Source organism: Limanda limanda, chromosome 11 (genome assembly GCF_963576545.1).
Source record: "Limanda limanda chromosome 11, fLimLim1.1, whole genome shotgun sequence".
NCBI classification, from domain to species: Eukaryota; Metazoa; Chordata; class Actinopteri; order Pleuronectiformes; family Pleuronectidae; genus Limanda; species Limanda limanda.
In genome coordinates this window covers 13,137,154-13,162,351 of record NC_083646.1, presented here as the reverse complement: position 1 = coordinate 13,162,351, position 25,198 = coordinate 13,137,154, and the positions used below count along the sequence as shown (strand labels likewise).

Sequence of the window (25,198 nt, the reverse complement as noted above, 5' to 3'; positions counted from 1 at the left end):
GACTAGGCCTTATCTCCTAATTGGAAAAGCACATAGACAGAGAGAAGGCAGAGTGAAAACACACCTAGTAATCAACCCTCGCTCAAAGACTAAAACCCATTTCACGGATCAATGTCCTCTTTCTCTCCTGCCGGTCTGGTGTGCATGTGCTCCTGCCTGTCAGTCTTGCTTCTGTCAGTCAGTCTTTCCGTCCGTCTCACTGAAAACCTTCATTACTGATCTGTGCATGTTCTGCTAGTGAAGTGAAAAAAGGAGCAAAGGGGAACGGAAGGCTGAGCTGGTTTCCACCTGCTCAAGCTAACCTTGACATATCTTACAGGCTGCTGGGCAGATGCATGTCTGTCTGTTGCCCTGTCTGCCTCCCTGTCTGAAGACTTAACAACCTACAGCCACTGCTACTGACACACATTAAACTAAAAAGAAAATCCTCATTATAGACAAGAAGGACCTCGGAATTACACAAAAACTAATACTCAAGTAAAATAATAATATCTCATTACTATCCTTTAAATTAAATGTTGAATATGGTTTTGATTTTCTTTACATCTTCATAAAACTGTGGGGCAGTTAACTTGGGCAATGTGTGTGCCGTTATCCCCAGTGTCTCATATGGTGTCATTACTTCCTTAATGTCATGTATTTCCTGTTGAAACTTCTGGGTGAACAAATGGGCTGTTGGTTATGGAGAAAAATACATTTTGATGTGATGCGCAGGCAGAAAGGCGGCATTGTCACTACTGCAGCATGAGGTCACCATATATAAATGTACCAGCTTGTTGAGTCCCAATTCCATAATATACACTAATCCTGAGCAGGTTTTAAGTCTGTCACAGCAAAACAAAATATTGACACTCAGAACAGTCAATATGAAGAGGATGAGGGTTTCCACTTCAGTTTGTCTCATTTGGTTTAGACCAGGAGAAAAAAAAAATAACTTTGAAGTGGCTTGTCACACTGTCTTTTTACATTTTTTTAATTGAATGAATCTAGATCTATTGACTTGAAGTCAAACCTACCAGCAGGTAAATCAATCATTAGACAGTTGTGGAAACACACGTCTAATGTGTTTATGTTCTAATCCTACTATGGGTTCACGCTCATTCTTAAATTCACTTAAAAATGCCCCATGTTTTATAATTTCCGGTTGCTTTTGATACAGATTCATCCATATGGAAATATATCTGTGAATTTAACCTAAAAAGTCAAAAGCATCTCATCATAGTTTCTCATGTCACACTTCTCTCAGATGAGTAAAAAGCTCTGATATTTCAATAATAATGCACCTTTGCCACTGGTCTCTAATACTTCTCCTTGGGACGGCTGTGCAGTGATAAATCGGCTTCCTGACATTCCACGATTATACAGTTTCCTCAAAATTTTTCTCTTATGTAGTCTGCTCGCTCGACGACAGAATTGCTGTTTTGTGACTGTGTGTGACATTAAAATCCAAAACATCTGACAGCTGGTTTATTCCTCTGTGAATTGAGTGTTTTTGATACTTTGACAGCATTTATATACAGTATGTATATACCACCCACCTAAACCTGCATTATAATTATAGACAGGGGAATCTCACTTTCTACACAATGGCGACTTAAATAAACAACTGGAGGACACAAGGATACAGCATATAATGCATTTTGACAGTTGGGGAAAATCCCTGAGGAAGCCGGGTTACCATGTTTACCAACTGATTTAAATAATTACATTCCTTTCATATTCAGGTTGTTTCCTAAAACAGCCGATGGATTTTATGGGATCAAAGCTTTACGTCAAAATCCTCTGGTTGAGCCGTTTGCTTGAGCTCAGTGAGTCCACAGAGTCGACCAACTGGAGCTGCTCCCCCATGAGCGAACAGTATAACATTATTCGATAAGAAGCCTCTCACTCTACCTAGTTGTGATTGGCCTGCTGGTCACAGGGACAACATGACCAACCATCTCCACAGGAACTGGCAACACTTACTCAGTTAGTCTTGGCAAACATTGTTTACACAGCTGGTCCCTGCGATCACTAACCAGTGATTTAACCGAGTCTTGGCTTCGCTAAAATTGGCATGTTTAGTAATTAAATAATAAACAGAACATAGAGTATAGAGATGTGATCTCATGAAAAGCAGCGACGACTTCTTTCATTTATCCAAACACGTGTCACAAGGAGGACGCCACCATCAACCCCTGCCTTACAGAAGCCATACGGCAACTCTTAAGGGACACACTACCACAAATATCGTACCACAATATACAGTGGTAAACGAACGGCAGTCTGTCTAAGCGAGCCATCATTTTGAGATGACAATCAAAAAGAAGATGACATGCAAACTCCACACAGTTATACAATGCAGCAAGAGAGAAAAACACCAAGTTTGAGATCTCTTATGTTATAATGAGACGTGAAAAAAATCTGGTTCATTATGAAACTGCGGCAGGACAAATTACAACTGGAGAGAGTATCTCAACCATCAGTGCTACTGAAATCCATTTTTAGGAGAACCTAATTTGAAAAGCAAGAGAAAGTGATAGAGCAGATGATGAGCTGCGGGGAGGCTGCTCACCCTTCCAGGCGGACGTCAGGCAGTGAGCGATTGAGGGCAATCATCTCCGAGGCCATGAGGTTGAACTGGTTAATCTTAAACATCTCCTTCATCTTCTCCTGGTTGTCCTTAGGGATTACCACAGGCTTCCCACCTTCACCGGGCCCATCTCGCGGCCTGGTGAGAGTGTCTATAATAGATGCACACAGACAGATTTGAATAGAGAAGATGCTGGATGTGTGTGTTTGTGTGTGTGTGTGTGTGCGTTAGTATTCACTCACGGTCTCTCCCAGGCAGTCCCCTCTCCTTCTTGTCGTCGCACTTGTTGCACTCGCTGAAGTAGAGCAGAATGAACATGTCCAGCATCACCCACACCAGAGAGGTGGCCAAAACCACCTTACAGTAGGCAAACCTCCGCATCCTAAAAATGTAATGAGAGGATGACAAAAACATTAGAGCTCTGGCTTAGGTGAGAAGTGATGGCTAGAACTGAGCTGCGCACACAATCACAGCCTTTTCCAAAAAGCCCTGCAGAGATCACTCTCTGTTTCTTTTCATACACCCCCCCCGTCCTGCCTCTACCTCCGCTCGTCCCAAAGCTCTGTGCCTGAGTATCTTCACAACACCTCCATCTGTCCTTCCCCCTGCCTGTCTGCCTGACTCTTGGCTCTTATCTGTCAGCTGTTTATCAGCACTTCTCCAAACGGTCACCTCCACACTGAGTAGGGAGACACAAAATGGACACTTTGCATTGCTGCATTTCCATCTAGCATCCCTCCAGAAGAAAAGAGTAAATCTATTAGGGTGTTTGTAAGAGTTACTCAATAAGGTTAGTGTCTGACATCATTTAAAGCACATTGAGTACTGACATTTGGGTTTTGGACTGATTGTTTTATTGTATCAAAGCATTGCTTGATAGTTGCTTTCAATTGTCATGTGAAGATACAAGGCAGAAACAGACTGCATTAGAGTTATCAAATACCCTGTAGTGTACAAGCCAAACTACCCTTTGCACATTTAACATACAAATCCCTATGTGCCAAAGTGCAGTCACAAACACACACCCCCACCCCCCGCAGGTAAGCTCAAACGCACACACACACACACACGCACACGCACACACAAACACACACAGCAGAGAGAGGAGCTGTGATAGTAATTGCTTTTTCTTTTGGCAGGCAGCGAGAGACAGACACAGCCACATTAAAATTCCTCTGCTCCCCTTTCCCTCTCTCCTCCAGCGCCATCTCTCCTCTCTTTAGCTGAATCTTTGCCTCAATGATCCCTCAGGTTGCAGCAGCAGAAGGGAGAACATTTATTTGGCCACAGTGATTTCTCTCATGGCCCCTGGGAGGCAAAAAAGGTGCTTGTGCATAGCTAGCTTAGCTTAGTTTAGCTTTACTTAGCAGCCACGGAGGATGGAGAACTGCAGAGCAGCGTTTCTAAATTCCACCTGATAGGATTCTGGTAGCATAATGTGCCTGGTACAGCAGAAAAGTGAAGATCTGTCTGCTCTCTGTAAGTTTGTCCTTTCTAAGGACTTTTGTGCCTGCAGAGCCAAATAGTTTCAATGTCCTGACAAAGCAGTAGTTTACAGTGCTACCAAGTGAAAGCTATGGACTGTATCCACTCTGCAGCACAGCACGAAATCCTCATCAACCGACATGTTGATGCAGTTACACTACCTCGTCAGACATACCCAATAAAATAAGTACTAATAGACTTATCATGCTACTTATAATAACTACTTGTGATAAGAGGTGAACGCTGCCAGAAACCAGCCAATAGCAATATCATCACACTGTCTCAACAACTGCTGCGGTTTCCATAAAAATATCCTGATGCAAATGCAAAGCTGATCCCAACTGGATACTTTCATTGCTCTACTCAAGCTTGTCATGCAGTTTGAGTTTTGTAACCTTGGAAAAATCTTCCCCTGAGGCTGACATAGAGAAACTGGTGCAGAGAAACCACTAGTTTATCAATGTGATAATATGAACTCTTATACCCTGGAGAAGAAAATAATTTAATCACATAAATTTAACTGCAGCGTTGAGCAACAAGGGTGTATGCATGTGCATACATATTAAAAATCCCCACCCTGGCACTCAGTGAGCAGCGGATTGAATCAAATTTAGAACGTGACATTTAAATTACAACATTCTTAGTGAACTGGCATCTACATGGAAAACAATGTTTGCCAGATCACTTGAGAGTGGCGTTTTAAAGTGTATAAGCACCTAGCTTTGCTGGCCCTCACCCTCATGGGCAGTATATCCTAAACAATCTTAAATACACTAAAACATACAAGAAATTGACAACTTTATATGATTTTAATACATTATTAGTCCCCGTTAAGAATATGTGGGCAAAAATAAGTTAAGGGAAACTGTGGATGAAAATAAGACACATACCTGACACATGCTATGCTCATATTCCGGTTCACATTGTTAATTTGGGTTGTTACTTAAATTAACATGCTTTAAGGTTCAGGAAACACATCACTGTTCACAAACTGTCCATCGCTACAGCTGCTCTTTTCAGCCTCTGTCTGAAATACTGTCTGTTTAAGAGCCCCCCCCTCCCAATAAGCCCCCGCTCTGTCTAAATAATTACCATATTTGTAGAATACTGCAGTAACTGAAATATTGTTGGGTTATAATCATGTTTTTCTCAAATTTACTCTTTTCCCCTCATAGTAAAGTTATTATTTGCGTTCTAGTAACATTAATCACTAGACTACTAAAGGTTAGCTGCACTAACACCTACATATTCATAACGACACCTATATATTCATAACGGTGTGTGTACAAGTGTCTGTGGGTTTGTGTGAGGACAGGAAAATGGCTTGCTTGGTTCTGTTCCGATGTCTTCATCTTGAGTGTTACCATCACAGCATGTTCACACCACCGACTGTGCTTATGTTCGCACACACAGGTGTTACTCCAACTGCAGTGTGTGTAGAAGGAGCACATGGGTAATGGCTGAATGAGATAAAACGTCTTTCTTGCCATGCTGTAGTCTGTGTTACGGTTTGTCTTCAAAGCTCCCCCCTCTAGTTGTTTAATACATCTACTTACTTTGATGAATTCAGAAACAGCTGAAACCCAATATAAAACCACATAAACACAACACAAAACCCATTCCTGTATATTCCTGTAAGGTAAATTCAGAGATCCTCCTGGATATCCTCTACGAATTCATCAAATTCTCATCTCGCCGTTTGGATCACTCTTCTCCAAAATTCTTGAAATTCCAGGGCCAGTGGGATGCCTGATATCCCGCCCTTGCGCTCCAATCTCCTCTCTGTTTCTCTGACCACTGCAGGATTGTACCACCCTCGTCTGACCTCTACACAGTAACACGACACAATCCAATAAACCAGCAAAAAGCTTGTATATCTCTCCCTTTTCACTGTTCCTGCTGCAGACAGAGCTAGGCACATATGCCAAACATATAACAGCGCACTGAGACACGGAGCTACACAGACAAGGAAGCGCTCTGTCAGAAAGAAATGCACACATATCATCTTGCTCACAAAGTTGTTTCAAAATACTGTCAGAGGGATGTCAACTGGTTTCCCTGAATGGTATTTGATCACAGCAAATGTAAAAGAATTAGACAGCCGCGCTCCGAGCAGCGGCAGAGAAGATACGGATATACATAGACTAGACACACACATACGCACACACTTTTCGATTCCTGTCTTTCAGCCATTCCTCACTGCTCACTATATTTCTAATCAGGCATGGCAGAGGACACCTCAGGTCTCCTCTGTGCTCACGGCCGCCTCGGGCCCTTGCGAGTGTGTGTGTCGGTTTAGTTTATGTTGGGCGCTAGTCTCTTTGAAGTCTCTTTTAAACAGCCTGGCTCCCTATGACATAAAACAGACACAGTTCTCCATCCCTGCATCTCAACGCTCTCTCCCTAATCCATTAACATATCACGTTCCCTCCATCTTTCTTTTATATCTCCATCCCGGGCATCTTGCTCTTTCTCTCCACACCACCCCACCCCCACTCCCCTGCTCGTCTCCTGGTGATGTCGTCTCCTTTCAAGAGCGGTTGCCATCACTACTTCCCTACAAGAACACAATTTCCCCCTTCACATCCTTCTCTGTGTCCCTCTTCATATCCCCTCCTCTCCTCTTCTCCACAGTCTTAATCCTCCTTTAGAGATTGCACAACCAGGGTTTCTCACAAACCACTTGGAAAACTCTGTGAGAGCGTGAGGATCCGGAGCTTCACAATTTATGACTGGGGGCGAGGAGCCTCCCTTCTGGGGACGTTATGTTCATATCTATAAAATAAAATTAAAGAGGAGAGGGACATTGTATTTATATGAGAGAGAGCCAATGAGAGGGGGACTCATTTGTGTGTCATTAATCCAGAGAAAGTTTGCGCTGCTAATTCATGTAATAAACTAAGATAGTTTATTTATTTGTTTACTCTCTGTGTAGCAGCGTTTTTTCTTTACTCTACAAAACAAGATGGTTTTCATTTTAACTACTTTCTCCTTCAAAAAAAAAAATGTAAATATTTATGTTCATTTTTGAGTGATGCATCCTCAGTTGGGAAAAGAAGAGATGATGCTATTCAAGTGTGTGGAGTGTCATTGGGTCACGATATGCTTGATAAGCTTGATAAGCTTAACAGTTTTCAAGACAACACTGATAGGAGGGTGATTTTCTCCACAGTCGAAAAATACCTTCCTCAACTAGAGCAGGACAACGCTCAGGCTAATATTAGGAGTGAAACAGAACAGCGTGGCCTGACATCCCATCTCCATTGCTCTCTGTGGAGTAGCTGAGGTACACAGCCGCTCCTGGCATAAATGGCTGAGATCACTTAATTTCCAGGTCATAACCTTGACAGCAAAACATAGACTGGTCCCATAGAGGAAGAAGAGCGAGACGAGAAAAACAGAGGAAGAGCTACTATTATTCATAGCGCGAGGCAGAGTGTGAATATATGCACATATATATATATATATATATATATATATATATATATATATATATTCTGTATGCATACATGTTCATAAAATATACAGAATATAAATATAAACATCCAATGTTTCCCACAGTGTTTAACAGCACAGGTGTGTATTTTTGCATGAAAAAAAGATCAGCTCTGCAAACATTACTAAAGTTATTACAACTCCATGAGGTATAAAACAATTAATATAGAAACACTTTCAATGAAACTTGGGAGAGTTGTTCATTATGAGTTTCATAAATTGCTCACAAACCAAGGTGGTGAGCCACCAAATTCTTGGTGGCTCACCCCGATGGTTTATCATTTTTCGTCAAGTCAATGTTACTCCCTTTTTCTTCCTTCTAAGCTGTGATTGTGAAGAAAGCAACACAGGATATGTCGCAAAATGTTCTCACTACAAACAACTAACTGTAAAGGAAACTGAAAAGAGTGACGGACATGTTTCTGTCGGCTGTAATATACTTTCAGCTCTGCTGCTGAAGTCAGTGAATTCTGTAGAACGACTTTAAAACCAGATACAGGCACAACCTCGTCCACAGCCACCCAGTGTTATGACTGTTATTAAAAGAGCTGCTCCTCAGTGTGTAAGGATTTAAAAACTGAAGTACAACAAGGTTGTAGACAGTTTATTATTCTTTGACTGTGTCAAAATCGGATATTACCTGATCAAATACGGTGAACAAAGTCATCAAAACATGTTCAGGGTCTGTAAGTGGGTGGTGATTATTAATGTAACATTTCCTCTAACTGTAAGGTGAGGTTTACAGATATATCTTCAATTGATAGTTTTGTCAAAATTCTATTTGAAGTGTTACAGGCAGAATTTTTACTAAATAACTGATATGTATATAAACATGTAAGTGATGCATTTAAAAGGGTTTTCATGTATAAAATAAGATGATCTTTGGTTGATTATATATCATAAATTTTAACCCTTTAAGTCTGATATTGGTAATTGTTTCAAAACTCTGGTATTGACTAAAAATACATTTGTGCTCCCTTTTGCTGCAAAAAGTAATATCCTTTTTAGTCAGAAAGAGAGAGAAAGTTAAAAAACTGAGAATAAAAAAGGAAACAACAACACAGGTAGAATTGCCTATGGCAGCGTAAAAGTCCCAGCCAGAATTGATTACCAATGCAAAGCTTGGCACAGGCACAAAGTGGAATTAAACACTTCAATCTCCAATCACTAGGGCATTTTCGGCCAAAATCAATAAATATCACTGTCACAGAGGGTGTTCCCCTGACAGACGGACACAGCACAGCTGTCTGGCTACGCTACACCAAAGAGCACACATCACATGTATACAAATAAATAAATTATATCAGACATAATAACATTCAAACCTCAGCCCCCCATTTTGTTAGGTCTGTGTGATGCAAGTGTGCTGTAATTGCTCTTTTAACAATTCATAATCCCACTTTTTCTCTCATATTTAATTCACCCTCTCAAACAGCCATGAATTGATCTCAACCATGCAAATCTACAGAATGGAGGACTTAGGATTTTTCAGCAGATTAATATCTTTGTGCGTGTTCACAGATTTGTCTACAAATTCACAAATCTCAATGGACTGACAAATCTGGCGATTTATTTTTATCATTTACAGAACTTATTTTCAGTTATACAACTCTTTCTGTTACAGTAACTGCCCCACTTCCCATAAGGAATCATGTTTTGCAGTGGTGGTTATCAAACTTCATGCCCTGGCAGTGTTGTTTCATCTTCTCTCACCAATGAACTGCACAAATCTCTTCCCCCACATACCTTTAGGAAGTTAGGAAATCTTAAAGAACATGCTTGATTAACACAGTCGCACAACTGCACTTATTGAGTAATCTTTAATGCCTGACTGCACAAAGACAAGCCGGTGCAAGCTTGACATCTCATCAAGAAGTTGATTTGCTACAATGTCCTCGGGAGATATTTCTTTGATTCAACAAACTGCTGAAGCATCATATTACCTCAGCTCAACCTCTGACTGGATTTTGCACATTAGCTGGAAGTGATGCATCAATGAGCTACTGATAGTGAAGCATGAGAGGGACAACTGAGTCAGATCATTGTTCTGTTGTTCATTTCATAAAGCCCCAGCCTCCCTGCATACATACCTCTCCGAGTGACTAAAGGGGTCTCTGGTCAGATGTGCAGGGTGCTCCACCAGCAGAGGGGGCGGAGCTTCAGAGATCCCACTTCCTCCTTTGCTCCTCACTCAAACATGCTCCTTGAAGAGACAAGATAAGACACAGACCAACTGTAAACATCTGAGCAGTTGCAAAGATAAGTAAAAACTTTGATGTGATCTGAAAGTGTGATATCAGTTAGGAATTGTTACCATGGTGACAGTGGGGCAAGAAGATAGCAGCCAGTAGCAGCCTGAATTGCTATTATTAATTACTACAGACGTTCTTATGACAGAACTACACTCATCATCTTCAAAAATCAGTACAGGTGTAGTGATCGGCCCAGAAAGAAAGGGAAGAGAGCCAGAATAAGAGTGAGGGTAAGTCAATTTGAAATTTTGAAATAGAGGCTGCTCCTCTATCCAGCTTACTTTCCTACTGATGTCCCATAGCAGGAAAATTAGGTTGGCTCACGCAGCAACAGGAGATTGGAGACCATGATATCTAGCATCGAGCTGCTGCACTTAATGGTGGATAGAGAGTGTATTTAATGTTAATATTTTCTGGCCAGACAATTCATCATTGTTTACATTCCTCCTGAAAAAAATTTATATATAAGGTCATCGGAAATCTCATGAATGCTGTTTTGTTTTTTGAGGGACCATGTGGGTAATATGATTGTGTAATTTGGTGTTGCAGGACAATAATTAAATGAAAATCTTGAGTACTGTAATTAATTTATGTTTTCCATTTTATTTTACCGCTTATACATTCCAGCTACAGAACGAGGAGTGGGGACTGTGTTTTTTTCCAATAAGCCTGGAAAAGAGACAGCAGGCATTCTGATTGCACCTTGGGGAAGCAAAACCACATTGCAACCACAGGAAGGCAAGAGCGAGACTGTCACTCAACGACCTCAAACACACTTCCTGACTCTGCACGCACAATAATAACACTCATCTCTCTCACATAATCACACAATCAGAGTCACAATGTCACCAGGCATTTTTCCAGCAGCACCAACGCTTCCCGGTATAAGTGGAAGTGCATCATCAAATATGTCTGTAAAGGGTTAGACTTTCAAATGCTGTCAGTCATCTACAAAATTGTTGGCATAACTCTGCATCTCTGGGTATTGTGTTATAAATCCATCGTGCTCCCTCCTTCCACACCCACCCAGAGGTTAAACATAGCCTAAAGCGCTCTGCCAGCCTTGGAGCAGCATAAAAAGAGAGGGAGAGAAAAGACAAGAGGGATGAAGGGGGAGGGAAAATGGGGACGGACAACTGACGGATTCTCAGAACTGTTCATTTCACTGGATTAATCTGCTATTTTTGAAAAATCCGCAGAGAATGAAGATGAGAGTGAATATGACTCAGTGTGTGTGTGTGTGTGTGTGTGTGTTAGTGTGAGAGTGTGTGAGTGTGTTTGAGTGTGATTGTGTGTGTGAGTGTCTGTCCTTCAATCTGGTCCTTGGCCTACTTTAAAGCCAAGTCATCATTCTGCTCCACTGGGACTTCATATTTCTAGCCACTATACAGGTGTAGGTGTGTGTGTGTGTGTGTGTGTGTGTGTGTGTGTGTGTGTGTGTGTGTGTGTGTGTGTGTGTGTGTGTGTGTGTGTGTGTTTTAATAGTTTGTATTACAAGAGGAGCCATACCATAAATCTCTTTCTGCCAGCCCACACACTCATGCATTACTGACTGTAAGGAGGCTGTACTGCAGTGCAGGTTTGCTTGAATATGTGAAAGGTCCTGGCCACCAAAGGTGTCTGTCTGTCTGTCTCCTCCTCAGTGAGTCATCATTCCTAATCATTCCTCATCTCCTCCCTGGTTTACTTGCTCTCTGTCTGCCTGTTTGCATGTGAATACATGATATTGTAAACCATCTCTCTTCACTTCCCCCTTTTCTGAACCTGCATCTTTCGCACAACTCCACAATGTTTGAGTGGAATGTAATCCATCTGCAAATTGGAGGCAGGAGGAGCAAGAGCTTCTATAAATACTCGACAGCTTCCCCTGACAATCACAAAATAAATCTACAGAACCACACACAACACTGCAGTGCAAATAACAACCCATCTCTGTCGCTGTCGGCAGAGCAAACCTCTTCCTCTGCCCATTTCATGCTCTAGTCCATGCGCGAGTGCTGTATGATCAGGAGGAAAAGACAGAGAGCAGCAACAAGGAGCATGAGAGACTAAACAATGAACTTCATGGTTTAAGAATACGGAACTGAATTATTAGGCTATTGAAGTAAAATTTGAATTAGAAAATGTTATCACGAGAGACTGCCTGTGTTAAGCCGGGCTCTTGTCCAGCAGTGCAGCAAAATCGGGAGGTTTTCCAACATGTGCAGCTACCTCAGCTTTTCCTAAACATCGCCATTAAGTGTTTTCTTGTAAAAATGTAAAACCCTGGCCTCATACTTTTAAAAACACTAAAACGTGCTACAATAGCCACTGCTGCCCTAAGACGAACCTGATTTCACACACTCAAGTAAACCGGCCTTCAACACAAAGATGTACTCGCTTCATGTACCAGATGAGAGGTCTCAGCGGTGAGGGTTACAGATAGACACTTAGTCAGGTGTGTAATGCAGAGCAAGTGAGCAGCGGTGGACCTGTCCAGACAGTGAGCTGTGCCCGTGAACATGATATGACACAGACCAACACTACACTGACACAAGCTTCCAAAGAGCAGAGATATTAATCTGCTCTGAGAGGATCTGTGTTGATGCGAGAGCTGCTAACATCTATTATAAAATAGTCGTCTCGTCTTCAATCCCAAAACACCCATTCTCTGTAAGAATCAGGTATCTGAGCCAATTCCAACCTTCTTAAGGGGATCAAATATTAGCAAGACATGACTCATCCACTTTAAATATAGTTTGCTGTGCTGCTCCATTCATCTGCAGAAGTAAAGCTTATTTAAAAAAAAATCTCTAAAGGCAGGACATGGTAAAACTCAACTTGTGCTGATGCATAACATTTTTTAAAGTCTGTGTGAACATCCACACTCACAGGGAAACACAGTGCTATGCAGTGAGGCAGTTACTATAATGTGAGGAATTTGTCTGTATTATAGTATGTACAGGGTATTTGATTGTCCTGTCTCAAAAACATTAATTCTATCTACTTGAAATGTGTGTGTGTTGCTGGGCGCCCAAGGAAGTACAGTCAAGAAATCAGTGCACTTTGGACATGTGAATTTGACTCAAATTGGTATTCGGTATGGGCCGATATGCGAAGTCCGGGAAACAGAGTCACTACTGGGAAGGGAAAAATATTATCTGAACATCTCTACTGTTTTGACAGAAAGGAATATTAGTATTGAGAGAAAGGAGAGAGTTTTCTCCTTTGAAAGGTCTTTGTCATCCCTCCCTCCCTCTCTTTGTTCCAGCTGTGACCAGCTGAGAATGAACACAGAGAATGCAGCTCGGCAGCCAAAAGGCTGGGTCCTAACCATTCCACCCTGCTCTTGCCTGAATCTGTGACCCTAATGAACACTCCCTGTTATTACTTCACCAAGTCTCACTCTCTGGTCTCCCACACAGGCTTCTTTCCATTCGGTCTGAGTCAAGGTAATTCCTGTCATAAATAAGACCAAGGATAGAGCCAGACTAACAAATGAAGAGGGGAGGATGAGCTCATGGATAGACAACTGGAGATATTTCTGCTAGCAAGCACAAGTCCTATTTCGGCAAGTAGAAATCACTTAACACATCGATCGTGTGGTTCGAGCGATTCTGCACCCACATGACTCTGAGGCTTCAACGCAGGACCAGAGCCAAACAAGGTTGAGGAGCTCTCAAACAACCTTTGTTCTGGACAATTTAGAAAGTGGTGTGGGCTGAGCTAAAACTAACAGACAGTCAAATCAGTCCTTTAGAATTCCCCAAGCTCAGAGTGAACACACTGTGACCAACCAGCCATTGCCAAGCATTAAACCAAACTGTTCCACACTCTCTCTCAAGACCGCCAAGGAAAGAAACTAGAGAGCCAAAATTAGGAAAGACAGGAAAAAAGGTATCTTTTCTTACCACATGATAGCTTTCTATGAGCATGTGTGTGGTGTGTGTGTGTTTTGGTTCCTAGCCAATGTTTCTGTTTGTGTTATGTGACTCTGTTTGTAGCGTATGTCGTACCAGAAGGACTCCAAGATGACATCTTTGGCCTGAGCAACAACAAACAGTGCTGTGCCAAATCGGTGCTCACTGCACCTCCCCTCCACCTTTTATCCATTCGATCTCCTGCTCTGTCAAAGAACTCATGTCTCCAATGGTGTGGGAAAGGAAGGCCCGGAGGGGCCTGGAGCACCTCAAGCACGCAACAAACTCTAAATTCAGGCTAAATAGAGACTAGAGGAAAGGCAACAGAAGATGACAATAACAGTGTCACAGGCAACAGCAGGCATAGTTCACCATTTCTGACAGCTTTCCAGGGGGAAGCCCAGGGAGGAAAAACAGGAATGCCAGGAATAGCAAGGAGAGAATAGGTAAGAAGCAGCCGGTCCAAAATCTCCCGAGACATCACTGATGTCACACTTATCAGGGATGAAACAGCTTTCCACAACAGCCTGTTTTGCTTTCCACAATAAGGCCGTGCTCTGGGAGCCTGTCACTTTCCAGATATATTGTATGTACTCACAGAGGGAGGCAGGGTAGGAAGAGGAAGACAGGGGGACCAAAGAACAGGCAGAGAAGGACAGATAAAAGGAGAGTCACAGAGAGAAAAAGAGAGATTGGCTTCCTGTTTATGGAGACTGTGGAGGACAGGAAACAGAAGAGCAGGCCGCTTGACCAACGTTAACGGAATGATAGTGATGACAATAGACACACGGAGACACACATTCTCACTACCTTCCCTGTTCTGCGTCCTGACACAGAAAAGATAAAGCTCAAAACTGTCCCATCTATGCCCATGTGTCCTGGTGTCATTTGGAGAGTTACAGTTTGGTTCTTGATTCTGTATCTCCCTGCTGTCCCTGCTCTGGCCAGCAGCAGTGTTAACAGGATAAAGCTGAAGTGCGTGCATGCCCCCAGCTGTGTGCTCAAACGCTCTCGGCAACATTCCCAATCCAGGGCAGACTTCCTAGCAATTCTACTCAGCATGTAATCTCCTTCTCTTGTGGTAAAGCGGCAAAAATGTAGATTCAACACGTTCTGCGTTTACAACTGAGGCCGTTTTAAGCTGCACGCACAGCAATAACATTAACGACTGTGAGGTTAATTTTCCATGGAGCCCTTAACAAAACGCAGCTTTAAAATACACACAGAACAAAGGATTGTAAATTACAGAGGAGACTATTTCTAGAAACCATCTTAAGAACTCATTCAAAAAGTTAATAGAAGAAAACAAGATGAAAGAGGAGTAAAATGAAAACAATGACATTGATTAAAGACCACAGCTTAAAAGAGATGATAATGATAAGAAGAAGAAGAAGAAGAAGAAGAAGAAGAAGAAGAAGAAGAAGAAGAAGAAGAAGAAGAAGAAGAAGAAGAAGAAGAAGAAGAAGAAGAAGAAGAAGAAGAAGAAGAAGAAGAAGAAGAAGAAGAAGAAGAAGAAGAAGAAGAAGAAGAACTTCTTCACTGTAGCATTACTACAGGGAAAAACCACAGCTTTTTTCAGTCAATAAAACCAACTGTGACAAGCGACTGCATTATGTTTTATAGATTAAAAACAATCTGCTGAAGAGGGGAAAACATTTCTTATGTGAATAAAAGAAGAGCTTGTTAACATTTACAGCCAACAGTGATTATATTGGCATTTTAAAGACAGAGGTTTATCTCTTGGAGTAAAATTGGACTTGTGGACGGAATGTGACTGTGTATTCATTAGCAGCTGGAAACTTTCCAACATGTATACAGTGTTTATGCAGCGTTTCCTTTTTACTGCGATTCATCACTTACCTGGTCCTCAATCAGTTCAAAAATTATTTTACACTGTTCTTCTGTGACCCCTGCAGCAAGAATTCACTAACTATGCAGTAGCTTTTCTGAGAAATTGTTATGCAGTTTGATTTTCGTTGTAAAAAGCTGCAAGGCAGTGGCAAAAAAATGCATTTGTTAAATGGAGCTTGTTGGGAGCATTCCAGATCCTGAAAGAGATGCCAGGATTCTTTCAATTTGATCTTTTTTGCATATTGTTTTTGAGTTGGTCCATAACCACTGCCTCTTAAAGACACGGGTGTATTGAAACACTATATTGGAGATTCCAGAAATCCCTGTCTGTCTGCCTGTCTGTCTGTGGGTCACATATCTCAAGAACTGTTCATCTTATCAGCTCCACACTTCACATACTGTTGAGGCGGCTGGGACTCATCATCATAAGGGACGATGTCGTTCACAATATCAACACATTCACAACAGCATGTTCCCAGCTTGACAACTGATTCTCAAGTTTTGGCTTCTTTGCTTAACAGCTTTCTGTTAAAGAGCCCATTCTAAACAGACAGGTTTTGAACTAATGAACTACAGTTAACAACAAGCTTAACTATATGTGTATGTCTGGTAATGTTTGGTAATCCCTGCCTTACTAAGAAATGTAAAATACTCATAATGTAGAGAAAGCTATGAATTGCAGGTTTTCTAGATGCAGGCCATTTCATATACACGAGTTTGTCACTTTCCTGTTTTCAAGTAATTGCAAGAATTTCATCATTGTGTCTTTCTTGCAACCTGATATACGCAACTACTATGTAATGCAGTGGAAGACTTAAGAGAGCCATTAATGTAACACACCTTCAATCGTCTCCAGAGATAAAACGGTCTAATTCATGAGAAGGAAACATCTAGAGAACCCATAATCATATACCTGGAAACCTAAGTGTGCTGAGTCACTGCAGGAGAGTAAAGTATCCACTGCTTCAGCCTCCTTTCACAGGAGAGAGACACTTTTCTTTTCACTGCTAACACAGTGCCATAAAAATGCTTTCCCAACAAATCAAGACATCTGCTCTATCCAGCTGTCCTTCCCGAGACGGTCAGCAGCATCATGTAACCTGCGTGTTAGCAGCCTCGCTCCTCATTAAACCTGTTATTTAACACTTCTGGTCCAGAACAAGTGGTTTGGTCTGTGGGATCATATATCAAAATAATGGACACTCAATAGCCTATTGGCTGCCGCAAAATGCCCAATCAATCACCGGGCAAATCTAAATATACACATACGACTCAACTTACACACACACAACAATGTAAAATTTAATGATGCAATGACAAGCACACCCACATACATGCATACATACACTCACACACACATTCTAACAAAGCTAACACGGTCAATATTTAATTTAAGCGGCTCCGTCAAAAACGTTGATAGCCTTCATACACACACACAAAAACAAATGTTCAGCAATAACTTAATCTTAATGACTGTAGGTGAAATCCACTATGAGCCACCCTCATGACTAATCTGGCCATCCTCTTTCCAATCTAGCTTTATTGAGAAGTCACACATTTTTTCCGTCTCTATTTCTATCACCGTGGCTCCAAATATCATATTGTAATAAAACAAGGTCCACACTGTTTGAGATGCCCTTGTTTGATATGTTGACCACATCTATCTAAGCGTGCCGACAAAAAGGTATGCATGACTAAAATAACCAAAGCACAGGCTGGCCCGTTTCCTTTTGCATTGTTGTGAAGTCTTTTTTAAGTCCACCTACAGTAAGTACAGAGGTCAGTATCCTGATGTTGTCTCTCCCTGCAGAGCTGCAGCCACACTGACCCACATTCCAAATTCTGGTAGATTACACTGCAGCACATACAACACACACACTCATTCCATAAACCCAGTGCACCTGACATTTGTGGCTCATAGAAATGCAATTTCTAATGGCTTAGCACACGCACACACACACACACACACACACACACACACACACACACACACACACACACACACACACACACACACACACACACACACACACACACACACACACACACACACACACACACACACACACACACACACAATGGGGTCTGTTGTTCTGCAGTCCATCAGCTAGTAGTAATCCTTGATATGTTTATCAGTGTGACTGGGGACTAACAACTGCACTCAAGGAGTCACACAAACAAAGAAGCAGAAACATGCTCAGACACTCAGAGAAGCTGCCTGGTTGCAGATAAGAGCCAGAGGTGGACGAGTGTGTGTCTGCTGCACCTTCAGCACTCGGGCTGAGCCTGGGGCAGATGGGTTGCTCTGTAACACATCACACATCTGCCAGAGCAACGGAATGTATTCACTGGTGTAAATAACACAGAGGGGAGAGAGCTGAAAATAAACACTATTGATTGTGACAATATATATAAATATATCTCAAACTTTAGAAGACTAGTTGTGCACATTGATTGTTAAATAGAGATGACACGAACACACACAATTTCTAAGGAGTTTAAAAGGTAAATGTATAAAGGCTCTATTCTGAAATATATTTAAACAAAAGTTATTGTGTTGGAAAGGTGTTTTTTATTTGGAACATGAGGATAACTGACTTCTTTTTCTCAGCAACTTTTCTTGACCACTTGACCACTTCACTTGACAAGCCACAATCACCTTACACGCAAAAATGAAAGTAATAAACCAACACTGCCTGCTGCTCCAGAAGAGTAAGGTTGAGACTACATTCATAACAATACGTTTTTGTTTTAGAGCTGCATTCGAAAACGATCTCTGTCCACACAAGGACTGAATCAGTAACTTTTCCCATCTATCCTAAAAGAAAACATTACTATAATAATAATATTACTAGAGCATTCACTGGAAGCAGGTTCTCTTCTCTGCAGTTGGCTTCATACAAAGTCGTGACAGTTGCAACTATAAGTACCAATCATGAAGCAAATGCAGACTTTTAATCTAAAATGGGACCAGTAGAGTTTCCAAACTCGTGTGGACGACAGGTGTAAACATAGCAGTCATGACGCCTTTTAAAGCTAAAATATAGTAGTGTTGAAGTATCCTGCCTTTAACTGAAAGGAACTGCATAAAGTATTCTTCTTTAGAAACCAGCAGCAAAGAAAATTCCCATGACATTAAATTTTCACAAAACAAACAGGTGCAGCAGCTGGATGGAGAAGCCAGCGTACGCTCACAAACAAACAGAGTGGAACACATTAAAAAAGACCACAAAAACAATCAGGCCAGAGTGAGGAGAAACATCTGTGTTTAAGTGTGTGTCACACAATTGTTTCTCCATGAGTCAGCAGAAATTGGACATATTCCACTTCCTCCTATGGTGGTTGGGAGGGGGTGGGGTGGGCAAGGAGCACGGCTGTCACCATGGAAACTATGTCTTTTCCTGTCGGGTCATATCTCAGACACAGACAGATGCTGTGAGCAACATAGTGATGCATGAGCAGCACAGATAATCGTTGGAGTGAAGCTTAACACTGTATAGAGTTACACAATGATACTAGGGGAGCTGTATTCAGGTGTTCAAGGTGACTCTTAGAGCATCTGTTTATGAAGTAAACCATGTATTACAATAGCTTGGAGTCAAGTACACCAAATACTTATAGACATGCAATTTCAAGTCAGTTCAAATTTCAGATCTAATTGGGTTTTGTTCAAGCTAAGAAACTTGTATTGACCTGTCCAGGTGTAAAATAATTGTTGGGAATGGGATTTGCTTGTTATCATGGCAAGACAAATTAAAGCCATTAGAGCCATTTTAATAAGTCTTGAACAGTTTCAATTGTCAGGAGTAAAAACCATGCACATACTGTCCTTAAGTTAACTTGAATTTAAATATGATTTTTTTAAGGTACACCATAATGACATTGCTTTTACTTCATGAATGGACCCGACCACACAACCAGTGATCACCACGTGACGGGCCATTGGCTCCCCCGATCCCAATTAATTGGTCATCCTCAAAGCAATTCATTGGGTCACTGGTCAAGTAAAACAACACTGTGTCCTCCCCCTCTCTGGGATGATCAGCTTACCACCTCCCCTTCAAGGGTCAAAACAATTACAAACAATCAGATGTGGTTGAACAACAATTCCGAAGAAATCATTCTAAATTTATCCCAATAGTGTTGATCTCTCTCTCTCTCTCACAATGGGGGCCAAAGGTTTGATCTCCAGGCACAAAACCTGAAGAGCAGGCAGGCAAAGAAGAAAGAACACAACATGTCCCTTCTGAGTGTCTGTGATCCCTGCTCCATTTCAGTAGCCTAACAGCAGGAAACCTACACACAACAACCAGTGCAGTCAGAGTTCAGTGTGTGTGTGTGTGTGTGTGTGTGTGTGTGTGTGTGTGTGTGTGTGTGTGTGTGTGTGTGTGTGTGTGTGTGTGTGTGTGTGTGTGTGTGTGTGTGTGTGTGTGTGTGTGTGTACATGTGTATCACTGGATTACTGTTACATATAACCAGCAAATGTTGGATATATCAAGGAGATGCATATGTGAGACTATAGCGGGATAAATTAAATGTAATACTGATCTGATGCTACACTGCATAATAATACTTTAATACATTATTGTTTGGACATTGGGGTATCGGGGGTAGCTCTGACTATCGTCGATCACCAGGATGATCATTTATTAGCACAACCCTGACCCGACTGTTGCTGAATACTGTTGCTAAATCTGATTTCCTTATCATTCAGTGAGCAGAAACACTCTGTATATCCAGCTGAGACACATTGGGGGCTAGAGGCTCTGAATCATCTGTAGAGGCACTGTGAGCAGTCTAAACATCCTGAGAAATGTGGCTCTTATTCCTTTAGATTTACAGTATATCGGTTTCCAGTAAATCTGTTTACGAGGAGTCAAAGTACAGTTAAGTAAACATATTGTATCAATAAATGACAGACCACAAAAGAGAAAATCATACTCTTTACACATCACCTGTGTATAAGCACACACAGGAATAGTAAATACTCACAAACAATCTATACAAATATACTGAAAATATGCACACAGCCCAGGTTTATGTGTTTGTGTTGGCCTTTGGTTGCTTCCAGCCCTGGAGGGAGCAGGGAGCTGGCAAGACTCCCTGGTGGCACTGACTGACCCACTTCTATGCAACTCTATCCCTAATGTGACCCGTTGGAAAGCAAGAAGAAACACACATGCATGCACACACACACACACACACACACACACACACACACACACACACACACACACACACACACACACACACACACACACACACACACACACACACACACACACACACACACACACACACACACACACACACACACACACACACAAACACACAAACACAAACACACTAACAACTGGAACTGCTTGACTACAAACCCTAAATGACTAAGACTCTGAGAGGGGGAAAACTTCTAAATACTGCTTTTGCTATCTCCCCCTCTCTTTCATCTCTCTCTGTTTTCTGATTCTCTCACTTTGTCTGAAGATCAACCATTTAGGTCACAGCTATCTGATCCTGCTAAAATTGCTACAACATCCGGAGTTATTATCTGTTAGATCTACGATAAAACTAGGCTGCAACAAACCCAAGCTTTTTTAAATTTCAATTAATTATAAATGAGGCCAATAAATAAAAGTAATATAGAGTCAATGGTTTGAGTCCAACAAAGTCTAACAGTCCAGATATCAACACAAATTGATGCAAAGCAGATAAGTCCAGTATTTCTGCCAGGGTAGAGGGTGCTGTGTGCCTCTGTGTGTATAGATGTATGTGGGTGTGTGTGTGTGTATGTGTTGAGGGGGGGGGTCTAATGCAGCAGCTCATCTGGATTTATCCCAGTATGCAGTCGGGGGAATCTGGTGGTGCGCATGTGTCGTACAGCAGCAGTTGCAGTGAATGTCAATAGGTCATAAAAATCTATCTAACTTTTAACTGCTAGCTAGTAAAATTGACCTTTCTGTCTCTTCTCTTTCCCTATCGCTCCCTCACTCTATCTCACATCTTGCAGAGGTGAAACACTGTACTAAGTCTGATCTTTGCTTCCGTGTGAAAGGCAGATTTCATTAAAAAGACAAACACCGGAGTGAACAAAGTCAAACTGTTATTTCACTGGCATGAACAGATATGGCAGAGGTGTAATCTCTCTCTAGTGTATAGTAGAGTAATATGCATCCATTTCACAGAGTTTAAAATGACATTTGAGGTCACAGGTCTTCATGTTTGGTTGATTGTGCTTTGAAAACAGATAGTTTTATTATCAATTAATGATTTTTTGATTAATAAGTTAATTGAATGCTAGAGTCCAAGGTGACATTGTCCAATTGCTTGTTTTGTCTGACCTACAACCTAAACTCAGTTTGCCGAATTTGCTTTACAAAGCACTAAAATGATTAAGTGCTTCTCAAATTTGCAGTTAATTATTTTTCCGTCAGTGAATTAACTGATTAATTGACCAATTTGTCTCAGCAGTTATGACAACTTCTCACTCCCTTCACATGCTTGTTAACGCTCAGGCAGGTTGCTGATCATCAGCTGAGATGAACAACATAACAAAGCGTGGAACTACAGTAAATTCAGCTATTTACTGTGCTTTGAAGCTAAAAAGAAAAACCAAACAACTCGGACAAGGATATCGCCTGAGGGTGCACCAACCTGATGCTACACTGTCTATTTACGTAAGCAGTGACAACATAGCAAAACAGGGTGACTGAACTTTTTAGGGTCAGGAAAGCGGGTATAAGCTCCTCATGCATATTGTGCACTAATCGTGTGTTTATGCATGCGCCTGTTTGTGTGCATGATGTGTGTGTTTGCATGTGTATCTGATCCGGCCATAGTCTGGAAGGAGGAACAATGGCATTCCTGTGCTCTGAGCTCCAGGTGGCTGTGGAAACCCAATCCCAAACCAAGCCTCGCTGGCACACAGAGTGCCGGGAACGCCGAACGCTGCTGCCTCTCTCCGGAGACATGGGCCAGAATAGAGCTATTGTTCCCGACCAGCTCGGAGAGCAATACATGCACTGCAGCCACCCTCAATGACAAACACAGACAAGCACAAATACTAATACACACATGCAGTGGATATTTTCACTTTCATTTTTACAGATGTGAAAATTAATTATGGGGCTGGGGACATATCTAATTTATGATCACAATTAAAAACATGTAACGGTAAAGCATCTAGGTTGCATTTGCACACATTTGACTGGGATTTTAGAAAAGATCAAACAAAAAATATTCCAAAACATTCCATTACCATTAACCACCTGTATTACCATTACATAGAGGAAGCATACGGCTCATTACTTCCATATAAGCTAAAGCCACAGGGATGCACCTACACTACCCACATTTCTATTTCATACATGTTGATGGATATGGTTGATGCCATTCACTTCAAATGACATTCATCGGATTTGATCATAATCCAAATACTAATCTCTGATATAATGATCCTCACAAGGCCAAAATGTTCCCTATTTGCAAAAAAATCGGTAATAAGCCGTGACAAAAAGAAATAGGACACGTACACAAAAGCAGGCACATCTGCTGAGGCCTGAACACACAGTTAACACACACAGGGCAGGAAACGCATCACGCAGCCTCCACGGCCTTGAAATGAGGAACATGATTCATTTCCTTTCGGTTCGAGACATTCAAACCCTAGCACAGCACTGAGTTCAGATACACAGCTCTCAGGCGAAGTCCGAAACATGACACTTACAACAACCCAGGAAACCGTTCATGTTCAGGCACCAGGAGCCGATGCTACAGGTAGCAAAAAGGTACAGCAGCTTCCCTCCAGCGACGCAGCATATTCTCCATCTGCACGTTCACAATCAACAGCACACACACACTCACCAGGGATTAATAAAACATGCTTCCCTTTTCTCCCCCTTTGAGGAACATGACAGATTAATTTAAGCGGTTCTCTGTCAATCCCACTTCTTCATCTGCTCTGCTCCACAGCTGCTGCTTCTCGCAGGATTGATAGTGAATCCATTTTCTTATCTCGCCAGATAATTACAGCATTGTTAATGCTCACTCGCTCATGCATTCTCTCCTCTGTCACTCACTCAGTGAGTCTCGTCTGCTCACACACATATCCTCACACACAGATAGACTCACACACAGATAGACTCACACACAGATAGACTCACACACAGATAGACTCACACACAGATACTCACACACCGTTATCCTGCACATGCTTCAACCAGGTGACTGAATTACAGGAAATGTGATTACCCTCAGTTTAACATGGGAGGAAGAGGAGGTGCCTCTAAATCTGAAGCCCAAAAAGCAAAGGGAACAGATCGATTGAGGTCCCTTGCTTTTTCTCTCTCTATTTGTATAAAGGCAAATCCAAGTCCTCTCATCGTGGATAACGCCTGCAAGTATCTAGTCCAGATTCACATGATTCCACTTTTCTGTGAAAACCAGGATGTGGATGACTGGGAGTCTTCACAGGCATCATGCTAAGCAGAATCACCTGACCTCTATTAGGACACAGGGGACACAACCAGCAGCGTGCAGGGGTTAAATTCCGAATGCACAGCTCATCTTTCCAGGCTGTGATGCAACACTGGAGCTCTGAAATGTCCAGGTGACACACACAGAGGAGGAAGAGCGTCCCTCCACTGTGCACGTCCACCACGACGGTCCATTTAAAGCATTTGCTGCTGCATGATACCGTGCACGGATGCAGGCTGTGTGTGATAACTGTCTCCACACACACGCACACGCACATGCACACGCCATTTGAACTGTCAGGGAAACTGGCTGCAGGCATATGCGGCAAGTGTGAGATCATATTCTTCTGGCAGTGGCCCCATTCTCCACACATCGACATTTTCCTGAGTGTAAAAGTATTTGTGAGCCTCGCTATCGATGAGATGTGTGTTTTATTTCTGAAAGCACGTTTCTGACCCTGTGCGGAGGAGCTGGTGTTGACCATGGACTATATATATAACCCATGTTGACCCATTACCGAGCACGTAAAGTGACCATTTGTGTGTTTTAGCGGTGAGTCGCATCACATCTCGGTTGCTTGGCTGCTTCTGTCAACAAGAGCCCGCTCCGCTGCCGCTAGACAACCTCCCCGCTCCGCCGGCCAGAAACAAGCCCGCGGCGGGTGGCGACAAAAAGAACACAACGACAACACAATGGCAACCCGCACCAGCTTTGCTCGCTTACCCGGGGTGACGGGGCTCCTCGGTCCGCCTCCGAAGAGAAGAGACGACGGGGCAGGAAAAGCAGCCGCCGTTACAAAGTCTCGCAGCTAAGTTAGCTGGGCTAGCTAGCTTAGCCGGCTAACGGTGATGGTGGAGGGAGGAGGGAGCTGTGTGGTCCTCTCTCTCCCCGCGTCGACGAGACAAACCTCGGGCGGTGGGGGGGGGGGGGGGGAATAGCCGGGGTGTTTCTCAGGGTGAAGGCGACCACCGTGTTAAAAAGTCGGCGGCCGGGGAGACATCCATTGGGGAGGGAAGCGAGGCTGTGAGTGCGGGTTCAGACGGCGGCGCTATGCGGTGCGAGCTCCCCCTCTCTACGGACGGACGTGCTACCTCTGCCTGGGTCGGTCTCACCCACTGAGGGAGAGGAGGAGAGGAGAGAACCCGGGCAGCATCACCGCTCATCCCTCCCTC

The 25,198-nt window shown here is 42.4% G+C and overlaps 1 protein-coding gene across 2 annotated transcripts in view; it reads right to left on the bottom strand.

The window, feature by feature from the left end:
* galnt1 (UDP-N-acetyl-alpha-D-galactosamine:polypeptide N-acetylgalactosaminyltransferase 1) overlaps window positions 1–24,911 on the bottom strand; it is a 37,776-nt gene extending 12,865 nt beyond the window's left edge. The window contains exons 1-4 of one of the 2 annotated variants that reach the window (XM_061081575.1): window positions 24,750–24,911; window positions 9,643–9,755; window positions 2,815–2,954; window positions 2,555–2,723 (exon numbers count right to left, since the gene is read on the bottom strand). In XM_061081575.1, the coding sequence (XP_060937558.1) occupies window positions 2,555–2,723; window positions 2,815–2,953 (308 nt within the window). In that variant the 5' untranslated portion in view covers window position 2,954; window positions 9,643–9,755; window positions 24,750–24,911. Of the gene's footprint in view, window positions 1–2,554; window positions 2,724–2,814; window positions 2,955–9,642; window positions 9,756–23,747; window positions 23,771–24,749 lie in introns of those variants that run through there. The other variant, XM_061081576.1, reaches the window with a different exon arrangement.
* Between the last annotated feature and the right edge of the window lie 287 nt (window positions 24,912–25,198).